The 14,449-nt window shown below is 56.6% G+C and overlaps 2 protein-coding genes across 2 annotated transcripts in view; one reads left to right on the top strand and one right to left on the bottom strand.

Moving 5' to 3' along the window:
* Positions 1 to 6,206, top strand: part of FARP2 (FERM, ARH/RhoGEF and pleckstrin domain protein 2) — a 57,234-nt gene extending 51,028 nt beyond the window's left edge. Inside the window, 8 exon segments of the mRNA XM_049772888.1 lie at positions 2,491 to 2,559; positions 3,067 to 3,384; positions 3,479 to 3,495; positions 3,900 to 3,977; positions 4,390 to 4,457; positions 4,667 to 4,815; positions 5,260 to 5,364; positions 5,437 to 6,206. Of these exon segments, the coding sequence (XP_049628845.1) occupies positions 2,491 to 2,559; positions 3,067 to 3,384; positions 3,479 to 3,495; positions 3,900 to 3,977; positions 4,390 to 4,457; positions 4,667 to 4,815; positions 5,260 to 5,364; positions 5,437 to 5,592 (960 nt within the window). The 3' untranslated portion in view covers positions 5,593 to 6,206.
* STK25 (serine/threonine kinase 25) lies at positions 5,943 to 12,560 on the bottom strand. The gene is made up of 12 exons (XM_049773451.1): positions 12,430 to 12,560; positions 12,115 to 12,183; positions 9,989 to 10,219; positions 9,745 to 9,801; positions 9,262 to 9,370; positions 8,523 to 8,680; positions 8,261 to 8,446; positions 8,036 to 8,181; positions 7,833 to 7,947; positions 7,682 to 7,753; positions 6,452 to 6,588; positions 5,943 to 6,355 (listed from the first exon to the last, which is right to left on the bottom strand). The coding sequence occupies exons 2-12, from the start codon at positions 12,142 to 12,144 to the stop codon at positions 6,316 to 6,318; spliced, it is 1,281 nt and encodes a 426-aa protein (XP_049629408.1). The 5' UTR covers positions 12,145 to 12,183; positions 12,430 to 12,560; the 3' UTR covers positions 5,943 to 6,315.
* Positions 12,561 to 14,449: the final 1,889 nt, after the last annotated feature.

The raw sequence follows: 14,449 nt of genomic DNA, 5'->3' as shown, positions 1-14,449 counted from the left end.
TGGCGTCCCATATGGTCCCCCCAAGCCAGGGGCGATTTCTGAGCACATAGCTAGGAGTAACCCCTGAGCGTCAAACGGGTGTGGCCCAAAAACCAAAAAAAAAAAAAAAATTGTTTTTTAAAAAAATTGTTTTTAATTGGAGGCCGGAGCAATAGCACAGTAGCAGTAAAGCATTTGCCTTGCATGATGCCAGCCTGGGACAGACCCCAGTTCCATTCCTGGCATCCCGTATTGTCCCCTGAGCCTACCAGGGACAACTGAGCACAGAGCCAGGAGTAACCATTGAGCACTGCCAGGTGTGGCCCAAAGACCAAAATAATATTTGTTTTTAAGTCAGAGTAGTATGAAACAAATATAATATTTTTCGGGGACTGGAGCAGTCATTTGAGGGATTAAGATGTTTACCTTGTTTCCCAAAAACAAACAAAAAAATCCATTAAAATTTGGGGCCAGAGAGATAGCACAGCAGTAGGGCGTTTGCCTTGCATGCAGAAGGACAGTGGTGGTTCGAATCCCGGCGTCCCATATAGTCCCCTGAGCCTGCCAGGAGTGATTTCTGAGCGTAGAACCAGGAGTAACCCCTGAGCACTGCCAGGTGTGACCCAAAAAAGAAATCAAACAAGCAAAAAAGATGCTTACCTTGTAAGCAACCCAGGTTTCACCCTCAGTGCCCTATATGGTTCCCTGAACACCAACTAGGAGAGAGATCTCTGAGCATCAACAGTGATGACCCTGAAAAATAAAAAAGATGAGAAAGAAAACATTTTCCTTTTAACTTTTGAAAAGTGACTTGATTTAAAACCACTGTGGCCAAAACAACAACAACAACAACAACAACAACAACCCCACTGTGGCTGGGCTGGAGAGATAGCACAATGTTAAGGCATTTGCCTTGCATGTGGTCAACCCAGACTGACCTGGGTTCAATTTCTGGGATCCCATAAAGTCCCCTAAGCCTGCCAGGAGTTATTTCTGAATGCAGAGCCAAGAGTAATCCCTGAACGCCACCAGGTGTGGCCCAAAAAACAAAATATAAGTAAAAACACTGTGGTTTACAAGTTTGTCATAATATAATAGCTGTTTATTTTCCTTTGCCTGGTCTGTATTGTGAATGGGGGGGGGACAAAAAATAGTTATTTCTTTTCCCTAGCTACAAAGTTGTTCTACTCACCCTACTCACTGTGCTATTTCTCTGGCCCCTGTTTTTGTCTTTGTTTTGGGGCCATACCCGGCTGTGATCAGGGCTTATTCCTGACTGCATTTAGGGATCACTCCTAGCACTGCGCAGACACCATATGGAGTGCTGAGGATTGAACCCAGGGCCAGCCACATGCAAAACAAACACCCTTAGCTGTGCTAAGGCTCCAACCCTGGGCTTCTTTCTTTCCTCTCACTCTCCCAGCCCTTGGTTGATGATGTTGCCATATACATGGGGGGGGGGGGAGGTTTACATGCTGTTAAATTCTGTAGAACTTAATACAAAGTCACTCCGCCTCCATCGTCCCCAAGTTCCCAGCAAGCAGCTTCATGTTCAGCACCCTTTGCTGACATCATGTGGCATTCAGGGATCAGGCATGTGGCGCTGTGAGCTCTTGGGCACCTCCAAGGTCTGCTCCCTTGCTTCCCTCTTCCCTAGATGACTGTAGCTTTGATCCCAGCCCTGTAGACAGATCATTTGATTTAAGGGCTGCACAGGGACGTTTCCTGCGTTCACAAAAACATATGTGTCTCGCATCTTGGTGTGGCTGTCATGCTTCTGTGTCAGTCTTGCTGGGAGTCTGGAAGAAAGTGGCTTCCAAGAGCACAAGATCATTCTCTATGAGAACCCCAACGTCACAGGGAAGAAGATGGAGGTGCTGGGTGACGACGTGCCCAGTCTCCACGCCCACGGCTTCCAAGAAAAGGTGTCATTGGTGCGGGTGTTCAGTGGGACGTGGGTCGGTTACCAGTACCCTGGCTACCGAGGGCAGCAGTTCCTGTTGGAGAGGGTGACTACAAGGACAGCACTGACTTTGGGGCCCCTCATCCCCAGGTGCAGTCAGTGCGCCGCATCCGTGACATGCAATGGAACCCACGAGGCACCTTCCACCCCTCCAGCTAGTGCCCCCATTTCCCTCTCCCTGGGAGCACTGTTGCCCAGGATGTCCTACCCCCCAAAATGCCCATAAAGAGAGTGACTTGCAAAAAAAAAAAAAAAAGTGGCTTCACATGTCCAGGGAGTGAGTTCAAGTGCATGAAATTTCCTTGTGTCCAGAGTTGGGCTTTGCCAGATGCCACCAGGTGGGCTTCTCCCTCCCTGCCCCACATTCTGAGAGGATCTGGCTGTACAAGACAGTTTCCCCTAGTGATGCAGGGACCATCATGAAGGGGCTTAAACATGGAGGGAGGCTGGCAAAGACCTGGGCACAGGAGTGGGGGGCAGCTGGTGGCTTGGAGCCTGACTGCCTGCTGGTCCTGTGCCCACTAAATGGCACCATATTTGCCTCTCAGGAGCTCATCCGTGAGGGCAGCCTGCACGAGCTCACCAGGAAGGGTCTGCAGCAGAGGCTGTTCTTCTTGGTAAGGTGTCTGTAGGCTCTGTAGGTAAGCAGTATTGATGATAGGTTGTGGTCTCTGTAGGTGAATTGTGATCTAGATTGGGGGGTGGGACCTACTTTTGTGGGTTTGTTTCAGGGACTATGCCATTCCTGGCACCGAGCATGTAGTCTGCACCCCATCCCATCCTGCTGCTTCCCTGGCCTAGAATAACGCTACGAGAAGAGCCAGGAGCAAAGACAGTCTGGGCCCAGGAGCAGATACATAGTCTGGCCTATGTGCCAGCAGCTCCCCTCTCCCTGCAGGACATTGGGACAAGGACATGTCTTTCCTGCTGTCCCTCCTGCTGGCAGAGGGGAGCAGGCAGACTGGACGCAGCACAGCTCTAATCTCTGTTACCAATACCCTTGCAGAAACGGTGGGGTGATGGGACAATCCCTTTAGCCAGAAGATTCCAGTGTGATGGGGCCATTCTCCATTGCTGGGTGAGGCCATGAACATGCCTTGAAACCTGACGTTGAACGTGTTTAGTTCTCAGACATGCAGTATGTGAGCAGAGGCCCAGGAGAGAGCAGGTTCCAGACCCGGAGCCTCGTCCCACTGCATGGCGTGCAGTTGAGTCCACAGGGCCTACTCCTGCCTCCCATCCCATCCCATCCCCTTAGCCTATCCTGTCTCCGGAGCACCACCAGGGGTGATCCCTGGGTGCAGAAACAGGAGAAAGCCCTGAGCACTACCAGGAGTGGCCCCAAAACCAAACTGGACTGGAGTAGTAGCACAGTGGGAAAGGCACTTGCCTTGCATGCAGCTGACCTGGGTTTGAGACTCAGCATCCCATATGGTCACCCAAGCCTGCCAGAGTGATTCTTGAGTGCAGAACCAGGACTAATTCCTGAGCATTTCTAGGTATGGGCCCCAAACAAACATTGACTTTTGATACCAGGTTTATGCAATGTCTAAGTAAGGAGATATTCACGCTCGGTGGGTTTCCCTGTGAGAGCTAACAGTGCTGGGCCACTGGGGCAGCAGGTGACTATGGCCTGTGGACACCCTGCCCTGCAGAGCCAGCCCAGATGCAGGCAGCACTGTCACACACACACACACACACACACCATTCCTCATGGGCCCAACATGTCTCGCACTGTCTCACACACACACACACACACACACACACACACACACACACACACACACACACACACACACACACACACAAACCATTCCTCATGGGCCCAACATTTCTCTCCTAATAGGTGGGCCCAACATTTCTCGCACTGTCACACACACACACACACACACACACACACACACACACACACACACACACACCATTCCTCATGGGCCCAACATTTCTCTCCCAATAGGTGGAGAGAGAGTGTCCAACCTGTCCTGCACAGCTTTGCCATCTGCAACCTACACAGGACCATCGTGGTGGCAGCCAGGTGCGAAAGGCCTTCCTGGGTCTTGGTGTCGGTGTCACATCCAGCCGAGTACATGCTTTTCAGCACTGTCGAGACAGGCCAGGCATTGCCCAACTCAGGCACTGCATAGAATGGTCTGCGTGGAGGGGATGGTGATGCCCCAAGCTGGGTGCTGTCTAGGGCCTCCTGGTTCTAAGGACCCCAGGTCACTGCCTGCTCCAGCCCAAACCATGTGGCATAAACAGCAGCCTAATCCTGGGGATGTGTACTGTGCCCATCTCCGGATCGGAGTTGCGTGGAGGCCCACTCTATGGAGATGGGCTGAGGGGTGTGCACAGTTGTCAGGGACAGTGGTCCCAGGTGCCAGTGGGGTCAACAGGACCAGCTCCAGCCCCACCTGCCTGCATGGCAACCTGAGCTTTCATCCTCACAGCACTCAGCTGGAGAAGGAAAAATGAACCCGAGACCTGAACGCCACCATCCAAGTGGCCAGTGATGGAGGTGCTGCACACCTGAGCATGCCAGTCAGCACTACATGGCCCCCACCCTAGGGTGAGCAGGAAATGGCCACCATGGTCAGTCACTGGAATGTTCCAGGCACTGGCGGGAAGGACTTCTCTCCTGAGTTTCTGTTCTGCCTCACCTGGTCACAGTCCCTGCAGATAGCCCACACCTGGGCCACCCGGGACTGAGAACCAAGTTCTCCCCAGGATGGTCTGACAAAGTGTTTCTGGAGCAGGAGGCCCAACAGGACACATTTGGAGCACACGGTGCCCAGACCCTGGCTGACTCCATGGCACACGTGTGCTGGAGCCGCAACACCAGCATCTCTCGGGCAGACTGCAGAACTGCTGTTCAGGTAGATTCCCCACCCTCCCCGACAACAGCCCCTGCCAGAACCACCCAACTTAGCTCCTTTGTGCCAGGAGCCTCTCCAGGGCCACCTGCACTCTACCTGGAGGCACATCTCTCCTACTGGGTACTTCTGCCTACAGTCCAGAAGCCCTGCTGGGCTGGGAACACAGGCTAACTTCTGTGTGTGGCGCTGATGTGACCTCAGCGGATGCACTTTAGTTCCCAGGGATTGGACCCCCTCTCCCAGGCCCTTGGCTCCAAGTTTCTCACTGGAACCTTCAGTCGTTCCAGGTCCTGTTGGTAGCTGGGCAGGGCCAGCTTCCGCAGGGGCAGAGACCCAGCCAGGCCTGGGGAGGGAACCCACAGGTGCCCAAGCTAAGACAGAAGAATGGGGCACCTCATGGTTCCTGGGGAGCCAGCCTGGGGATGGGGAGAACTGAGGGGCCAGAACCAGCTGTCGGGCTACCTGCTGAGGAAGTTCAAGAACAGTGACGGCTGGCAGAAACTCTGGCTGGTCTTCACCAATCTATGCTTGTTCTATAAAAACCACCAGGTAGGAGCCGGGCTGGGGGCTGCAGGTATGTTTGTGTGTGGGTGTGTGACTGACCGACAAGTGCCCTCCCAGGATGACCACCCACTGGCCAGCCTCCCACTGCTGGGCTACAAAGTGAGCATGGCGAGGGCTGCTGACGGCATCCACAAGCGCCACATCTTCAAGCTGCAGTTCAAGGCCCACATCTACTTCTTCCGTGCCGAGGACAAGTTTGCATTCAGGAGGTGATGCGCAGTGGGCTGAGGGCTGAGGGTTGGGGGGCTCCCAGCATAAATCTGCCCATGCAAGTGAGGCATCTCTGGCAGGTGCATGGAGGTGATCAAGACAGCCTGCAGCTCTGCCCAGTAGCTGGGTCCCTCTGAGAGGACAAGAGCAGAGCAACTGCATCTGGTCCCTCACCCGAGTCTTCCAGAGCCAGATGGTGTTTGTACAGTGACATCAGGGATAAACTGAGGGGGCCTATGGGAGTGGGGGGACTTCACGACCTCTATTCTGAGACGTGGCCTGTCCAGGCCAGAATAAAGATGCTGCCCAGGTTTGCTTGTCCCGTCCGTCCTCTGTCCTCAGGAGCCAGTGGGTGTGTCTTCAATTCAGGTCTTTATTCAGAGTGGCAGGAGCTGCCCATGTTCTAGGAAAACTAACAGACAGGCTACAAGGGACGAAGGGAGTTCAGTTCTCTTAAAAAACCACATTCTGGCCAACACGAGCACGGCAGACACACGGCACCTGAGCCAACACCACGAGGCAGAAACCAGCCGGCAAGGGTGACCTGGCGAGGGCGGTGGGGGGCAGACCTGTGGGCTGACCACTCCCAGGCCTGAGGGCCATGGCTGCGGAGACACTCCCAGGGGCTGGTGGGGCAGGGCCCTCAGCACAGTGACCTGCCATGGCCACATGGTGAGGCCACAGCCTCAACGCACTCAGGCCACTCCCCAGGGCTGTGGCTCAGGCTCAGCGGGTGGACGTCAGGTGGTTTCTGTTGTGGGAGAACCTGAGGGAGGAAGGGAAGGAGGGAGCCGGTCACAGCACTGCCTGCCCCCCTGCCGAGCAGGTCAGGGCAGAGCAGGGTGCCAGCAGGCAGCCTCACCTCTGCACCCGCTCCACCAGGTGTGCCATCAGCTTGTCCGAGATACCAGGGCAGGACTCCTCAGCCAGGCTGAAGGCATTCTCCAGCTCCTCCAGGGCACCTACGCCACCACCACTCTGCCGGTGCTTCTCCTTTAGCTGCAGACACAGGGCCGGCACTGAGCACCACCCGAACTGCACGAGTGTCCTGGTGGGGGTCCAGACGGAAGCCCCTAACCCCACCAGATCCTTCCACCACCCCCACAAAGGCCAGATGCCACTCAGGCATGGCCACTCTGCAGACCCAGCTCGGTTCAGTGGCCTAGAGAGACTACAGCAGGAGCCCAGACCTCAGCCAGGAGGAAGACTCCCATCCCCATGCACAAAAAGCCCAAGTGAGGGACTGGAATGATAGCACAGGGGGGAGGACGTTTGCCTTGGATGCAGCCAACTTGGGTTGGATCCCCATATCTCATAGGGACCCCTGAGCCTGCCAGGAGGGGATTCCTGAGCACAGAGCTGGAGTAACCCCTGAGCATAGCTGGGCATGGCTCCAAAATAAAACAAAATGAAACAAAGACCAAAGTGACAATTTCTCTACATCCCAATCTGAGCCTCTCTGCACACTAGCTCTCCCAGAGTCTGGCTGAGTCCCTGACCCTCCTGCAGAGTCTGTAGCTACCTGAGCTATCTGGTAGACTGGGCCTAACCCACTCGTCTCAGTCACCAATGTCACAAGTCGACCCTTTGAGGAAACCAACCATCCAGCACTCCCTGGCTGACACCCCTAAGACTTTCCCCCACACTGGGAGATTCCGTCCTTGCCCCACAAGCCTCACGGGGCCGTCCTTTACAGAACTGTTATCAGGGTCCCAGCAGGGGTGTAGACCACCCTATCAAGGGCAAGGGCATGCTCCCTCCTGAGACAAGCTCAGAGCTGACAGCAGTCCCCATCTGCTTCCTGCAGCACCCTGGATCTGTGCCGAGCTGTCGGGGCTCAAGGGACCCCCAAAGGCCATGTGGGGACCAGGAGGCAGCAAGTCACTTGGGGTGCACATCCAGCTCTGCTTAGTCAGCAACACTTCATGGCCTCAAGCAGCCCAGGTGCCACTGCACCCTAGGGACCAGGCAGCACTGTGCTGAGCCTAGTATGACTGAGAGGCCAGGATGGGTGCTGGGATCCTGATGCTTCTACACACCCAAGAGGGAAGAGCCCGCCCTGCCCCATTGAATAGCCCCTCGCCCATCTCACCTCCCCAAAGACAGGCCGCACCAGTGTGGACAGGCACTGGGACCGAGGCTGCCGCTTGACCGGCTCTGCAGGCTGCAGAGTGAACAAAGTGAACAGGACTGGGCAAGAGGCAGCCCCCACCCTCCCCTTGGCTCTGATGGGCCACACAGACCTTCTGGGTTCCTAGCAGGGCTGTCCCCTTGTGCAGTTTGCCGTGTGGGCTGGGCCGGATAGTGGGTGGGAAGGTCCAGATGGGGCCCTGCTCCCCGTCCTCAGCATCTCCATCACTGCGGGAAGGAGGTGTCAGACATAGGGGGGTCCCAACCGTCTCGCCGCCGAATCCCAGTGCCCGGGCATCCCAGTGCCCGGGCCTACATGTCGGAGTCCTCAGAGCTGGACTCCCCGCCATGGCCCTCGGACTTCCAACGCTTATAGCGGTCGATGAGCTCGGTAAGGAAGGACGTCTTCTTTGTGTAGCGCGTGATGAACTTGTGCTTCAGAAGCTCCCGAGCCGTGGGCCGCTATGGGTAGGCATAGGGGCATAGGGGCTCAGTGGGCGCGAGCAAGGCTTTGGGGCCGGCCCAGCCACCCATAACTCACGAATCGGGGGTCCTTGTTAAGGCAGGCCTCCACAAACTCCTTGAAGGGCTTGCTGTGGTGGCCTTCGAGCGTGGGTGGGCTGTTCTTGGGGATGAGGAACAGGACACGCATGGGGTGCAGGTCTGAGTTGGGTGGCTCGCCCTTGGCCAGCTCGATGGCCGTGATGCCCAGCGACCAGATGTCGGCCTGACGGAGAAGCACAGGCTGTTGCTGCGGCACCTGTGACTGTCAAGTGTCCACCCAGGCCCCGTGCTGCTCCTACCTTGAAGTCGTAGGCAGACTGCTTGATGACCTCGGGGGCCATCCAGAACGGGGTTCCCACGAAAGTGTTCCGCTTGATCTGTGTGTCAGTGAGTTGACCAGCCACCCCGAAGTCTGCCAGCTTCACATCACCCTGCTCCGAGAGCAGCACATTGGCAGCTGATGGCACAAGACACAGGCACCATCGTGCCAGGGACCCGAGGGCAGCTGCCCAAGAAGCACCTCAGATGCCCCTGGCCAGTGATATTACCACATGTGTGGCCAAGGCACTAGATCAGCCCATAGTTCCCCTCTGAAAGGGGTGAAGCCAGTATGCTCTGCCCCACCAACACTTCCCTCCCATAGGGGGGCCAAGTTGTCTAGCCTTGCCCCCGGAGGGGTGGTTAAAGTGCTTGGCCCCGCCCACAGCTCACTTCCTGCAGGGATGGAGCCACTGCATTAGGCCCTACACCCAAAGTTCCCCTCCCATTTGATGGGGCCAAACGGCTCAATCCCACCCCAGGGTGATGCCACTGCATTTACAGGTAGCTCTGCCCCCACCCCCACAGGTGGGCTGGGATTATGGTGGTTCAGCACAAGACCAGCCTGCAGGGCCATCAGCACAGCAGGGCCAGAGGCTCACATAGCCCACCCCGGACATGGCCCTTAGGCCCCTCAAGGGCCCTTCTAGGCAGCGCAGTCCCCTCCTCAAGTTTGTAGGGTGTGGGGCCCCTGGAAGTGGCAGCTCCAGCCCTGGGGACCTTTGATGTCACGGTGGATCTTGCGCTCCGAGTGCAGGTAGTCCAGGCCCTTGAGGATTTCCCGAAGGATGGTGGCGATGTAGGTTTCCTCCAGGGGTCCTGGTTTCAGCTGTGGGCATGCGACAGGGCACCTGCTGCACCCACATGCCTACCCACCGCGGGGGGCAGCCCTCGTTTGGAGGCATGCAGAAGACCCCTCTCCATCTGCAGCAATGACCCTGCAAGCGCCACCAAAACTCAAAAAGTTTGAGTGATAAGTGGATGTGAGTGTGGGTGGACACTGGTAGGAACAAGCGCGTCCCAGAAGCCACCAAGCCCACCTGTCTGACCACCCACACCCTTGGTCCTGCGAAGGCTCCAGGAGAGACGGATGGGCTCAGCCCACCTGCTAACTCCCAATACAGCCTGCACAGCACAGAGCTGGAACAGCAGGGAGGAGGGACCCCAGAAGCCTCCTTCCTGCCCACCCCTCATCCCACTTACCAGGTCTAGTGCAGAGCCACCACCCAGGTACTCCATGATAATCCACAGCTTTGTGCTCTGGAACGGAGACAACAGTGGGCTCAGTGGGCTTGCGGCGGCCCCTGCTGCCTCCCTGGGGAGGGCTCAGTGAAGGGTGAGTTTGTCTCACCTTCCAGGTGAGAGTGGACAGCCCCCCTGCATGACAGCATCCCACACCATAACACTCAGGACCCCCCACACCTAGCCAGCCCAGCCGGGTGAGCACCTTCAGGTAGGAGCCGAAGTAGCGGGTGATGTAGGGGCTGTCGCACTGGCTCAGCACTGTGATCTCCTGCTGAATGTCCTCGATCTCATCCTCGGCCTCCTCCAGGTCAATGATCTTGATGGCTACCACCTCCTTGGTGCGGCTGTCGATGCCTTTGAACACTTCCCCAAAGGAGCCCTTGCCAATGCGCTCCAGCTTGGTGAAGAGCTCCTCGGGGTCCACACGCGAGTGCTGGGGGCGGAGTGGGGTGGCAGGAGGGGTGCTGAGGCCAGGCCAGGGCACAGAGGCTTCAGGGGAAGGACCCCAGATGAAGCTTATTACCTAAAGCCCCTTGACCTCCACTCTCACCTCAGCCTGAGGGGACTCAAGCCCTGGAAGCAAGAGCCTGAACCTCTACGTCAGGCCAAAGTGCCCCTGACCTGAGCCTCAGTCAGGCTGGCAGGGCTGCCCAGAAGGAACCACCTGGCATAGCAGCAGGACTGGGAGGGTGGAATTGGGCACCCAGGGGGGCAGCTGAGGACCAGCAGGCGGTGACAGACTGGGTGGGCTGTGGGAGCCACCCCAGACTCTGCAAGGATCGAGTGCCACTCCTGGGCCCCCACCAGCTGGGCAGCAGCAGAACTCAGAGAGGGCTGGCAGGGAGCTGAGCCCCTGATCCCAGCTGAACATTCTCAACTCACAGCCAAGGTTCCATGCTCACCACACTTACCCACAGTGTTACCCACAATCACCCACAGGGTCACCCCTATTCACCCCATATGCTCACCCTACTAGTTCAGCCCATACACACACTAACCCACACACTCAGGCCTGTGCTGGGTTCTGAATGCGTGGAATGGACTTGAGCCCTCCTGCAAAGAAAAATGGCCCAAGAGCCAGAGCCTGGGAGCAGTCATGCCAGTAAGGCCCCAGTACAAGGACCTGTGTCCCCCACCAGGTCAAAGCACATGCTAGGCTTCCCGAACACCAGCTCATGTGCAGACCCACATGTGCACTGCTGTTCCCCAGCTCTGCTGCCTTTTGGGAACAGGGGGCTAGAAAGCATGTGACTGAAGCCACGCCACCATGGTACACGGAACATAGGACATGGCACATAGCACTGCACCGTGGCACCACACCAATGCTTGGCACCATAGAGCACCATACAGTTTGCAAAGGCTTCTTGATGCCCACAGGATCCCTAAAATCCCTGTTCGGGACTGGACAATGTTTGCCTGCAAATAGGCTCTTCAGCCCCTTCTCCCTCTCACCTCAACAGACCAGAGCATATGGTCACAGCAGGTGGTCAGCTGAACCTGATCCAACCACTGACCTTGACCCAATGCCAACCCAAACCTACCTTGATCCTCACCTGAACTGATGCTAACCCCAACTGGCTTTGCCCATGGTGGACACGGACACCCGTAAGTCACCTGAGTCACCATAGAACCACTGATGTGGTGAGGCTGCCTCTGGTTGAGGCCTCACAAAGGAGGGTCCGGACTACTGACAAGATATGAGGGGAAGGGGCGTCCTGTCTGGTTCCTGCCACCAACCAAGGCTTTGTGTCTGTCCCCAAAGGTTGGAAGCTCCTCTGGGCAGAGCAGCGTAAATAGTGTGGAGGCGACATAGTCTCATTTGGGGTTGAGAAGCTACTCTGAGCTCTATGCTCCCAGAATGAGTCACATCCCCCAGACATGAATGTCAGCTGAGTGAGCTGTCAGTGCAGAGATCCAGAGAGGAACATCAAGCCCTATCTGCAGACACAGCTGGGTGATGCACTCTCCAAAGTGCTCCCATCCTGATGCTCCCTTTCCAGTGCTCCCATCCCATGCTCCACCCATTCACCACTTCCACGCTTCCTGCTCTGGAACCACCCAGACGCTCAGCACTCAGACCAGAGTTCAACTTTCAGGCCAGTACTCAGCCCGCAATGCTCTGCCCCTCTGGACAGCAGCTCCTGCAAGACAGACCCTCAGTCTCTAGCCTCTGCTCACCCCAGGGGTGCTGAAAGAGGGGGGGGGGCTTCTTTGCAGTCTCCATCGCCTCCCTGCGAGCCCAGGGCGTGCTTTCCAGATGAGCAACCATCTCTGCCTCCCTGGGCTCCCCATCCCACCCTCGGGGCCACCCCGGGGTGCTCCTCTCACCTGCGTGGCAAATCCCCTGAGGTGAGCCATAGCTGCCGCTCAGGACATCCACGATGCTTCTTCAGTCCACTGGAGAGCAGAGCAGAGCAGAGCAGAGCAGAGCGCTGGAGGGCGTGGAGGGTGAAGGACCCCGGCTTGGGGGCACAAGGACCTTACACGGGCTCCAAGACCCCCGCGGGCCCCGCCCACCTCACAGATCCCGCCCTGTCATTGGGTCACGCCCTGTAGGCCCCGCCGATAGTCCCCCCCCCCCCGTAGACAGCGAAGCCCCCCCACTACAGCCGCCGGGGAGACCCAGCATTGCAGCTCGCCCACCTCCGCGGGGCTCCATCCCGGTCTCCCCCGGCCCGCTCTTTAGCGCCCGCGCAGGCTCCCACCCGCAGCCTCCGCCCTCCGGGGACGCTCGGGCCTCTAGCCCGAGCAGCAGCAGCGGCGGCGGCGGCGGCGGCGGCCTGAGCAAGCTCGGGGGCACGACGTTGAGGGCGGGACTCGGCGTCGTGGCCCGCCGCGGTTGTCTCTGGGATACCGAGTCTTACAGCTTGGCATTTGTCCGGGAGTTTGTCCTCGCTGGACTACAACTCCCAGCAGGCCACGGGGCAGGGCGGGGCTCTCGCGTGCGCGTTGTGAGCTCGCTAGACTTTGAGTTCCGCTTCCTGAGCCGACGAGGACTACAACTCCCGGGAGGTCGCGGGGCGGGCGTGGGGGGTGGTTTAGACTCCGTCTTCCCAGCCCGTCTCGATACCTGCACCTCCTCCCCTCCTTCCTGCTGGGGTCAGATCCCTGGGTCCTGGCCTAGGCTGCTCCTTCCCCCTACCCCAGGCGGGCCCTTCCCTCCCCTTTCGTCCTTTTTCCTTGCAGGGCATTAACCTATGAACTACCTGCCCAGCCTGTTCAGTAACCCGAGTGTCCTTGTCTTCCTATATATTCCTGCAGTAGACTAGTACTCAGCCTGAAACAGGAGGAAATTCTGAAAGATGAAGCTGCAGAGAGATGAGAAAGGAGAGAGAGAGGGAGAGAACACCAAGATAATGAGGCAAGCCAATCACCAAAGGACAAATACCTGCCTACAGGAAGAAACGAGGGCTCTCTCCTAATCTAAGGACACAGAATCGGATGGGGAAGTAGTGTGTCATGGCAGACATCTTTCCTCTGCAAGGGAACAGATCTGGAAATGGGGGCAAACCATGGATGTGTCTAATTTGAGTAATTACACTGTGAAGATGGTACATACCATGCTAAGTATTTTACAATTAAATACAGGGGTAGGCCAAAGAGATCATACCGCAGGTAGGGTGCTTTCCTTGTACACAGCCAACTCAGCTTCAATCCCTGGCACTCCATATGGTCCCCTGAGCTTGCCAAGAGTGTTCACTGAGCACAGAGCCAGGATTAAGCCCTGAGCATCACCAGGATTGGCCCAAAAATCAATAAGAAAAAAAAATCAGGCACTGCAAAGACAGTACAGAAGGTAAAGAGCTTGCCTTCCACACAGCTGACCCAGTTTCAATCCTCAGCACCACATATGGTCTTCTGAGCACCGCCAAGAGCAAGCCCTGAGTGCAGAGTCAGGAATATGTCCTGAGCCCCACCAGGAGTGGGCTTGGATCACCCTGAAAGAAGATAAAGGCACCAGAGTTCAGGGATTAGAGGGCTTGCTTTGCATGTGGCTGACCTAGGTTCTACCCAGCACTGTCAGGAGTGATGCCCGAGCACTACTAGATGTGGCCCAAACAACTTCCCAGGGTTCCATGGGTCAGGCAAATGAATCAATAGGCTGAGGTTTTGTGATGAACCCATCAGTGCCCCTGCTTCATGACAGGCTCCCACCTTGGGGACTGACCAAGATAATGACGGAAGAACAGACAACGCAGATAGGAACAGATGTAAAGAAAGAAAACCAGGTGCTGGTGGACCAGAGTGACAGTACAGCAGATAGGGTGCTTGTCTTGCATGAAGCTGATCTGATTCAGTTCTTTTTTTTTGGGGGGGGGTCACACCCAGCAGCGCTCAGGGGTTACTCCTGGCAGGCTCGGGAAATCATATGGGATGCCGGGATTCGAACCTCTGTCCTGCATGCATGACATCTCTCCGGCCCCCCGACTCAGTTTTCATCCTCAACACCCTATGAGGTCCTCCAAGCACTGCCAGGAGTGATTTTTGAGCACAGAACCAGAAGCATTGAGGGTGTGCCCAAAAACCTAGCTGTGGGGGCATGGGTGTTGGAACAACATTGTATGTATGACTGAAACTCAGTCAGGAACAACTCTCTGTTTATTCAATGTAAGCAATTTTAAAAGAAAAAGAAAGAGTACAGGGCGGGTTGGAGAGATGGCAC

The sequence above is a fragment of the Suncus etruscus genome, chromosome 5, assembly GCF_024139225.1.
Source record: "Suncus etruscus isolate mSunEtr1 chromosome 5, mSunEtr1.pri.cur, whole genome shotgun sequence".
Classification (NCBI taxonomy): domain Eukaryota; kingdom Metazoa; phylum Chordata; class Mammalia; order Eulipotyphla; family Soricidae; genus Suncus; species Suncus etruscus.
This window is presented reverse-complemented; position numbering and strand designations above follow the sequence as displayed.

What these genes read in the sequence shown, in the direction of transcription:
- STK25 (XM_049773451.1), bottom strand. Translation starts at nt 12,144, where the DNA reads ATGGCTCACCTCAGGGGATTTGCCACGCAG. An exon ending in TCAGGGGATTTGCCACGCAG is followed by an intron (nt 10,220 to 12,114) that starts GTGAGAGGAGCA and finishes CTCCGCCCCCAG; the next exon opens with CACTCGCGTGTGGACCCCGA. An exon ending in AGTCTGCCTACGACTTCAAG is followed by an intron (nt 8,447 to 8,522) that starts GTAGGAGCAGCA and finishes CTTCTCCGTCAG; the next exon opens with GCCGACATCTGGTCGCTGGG.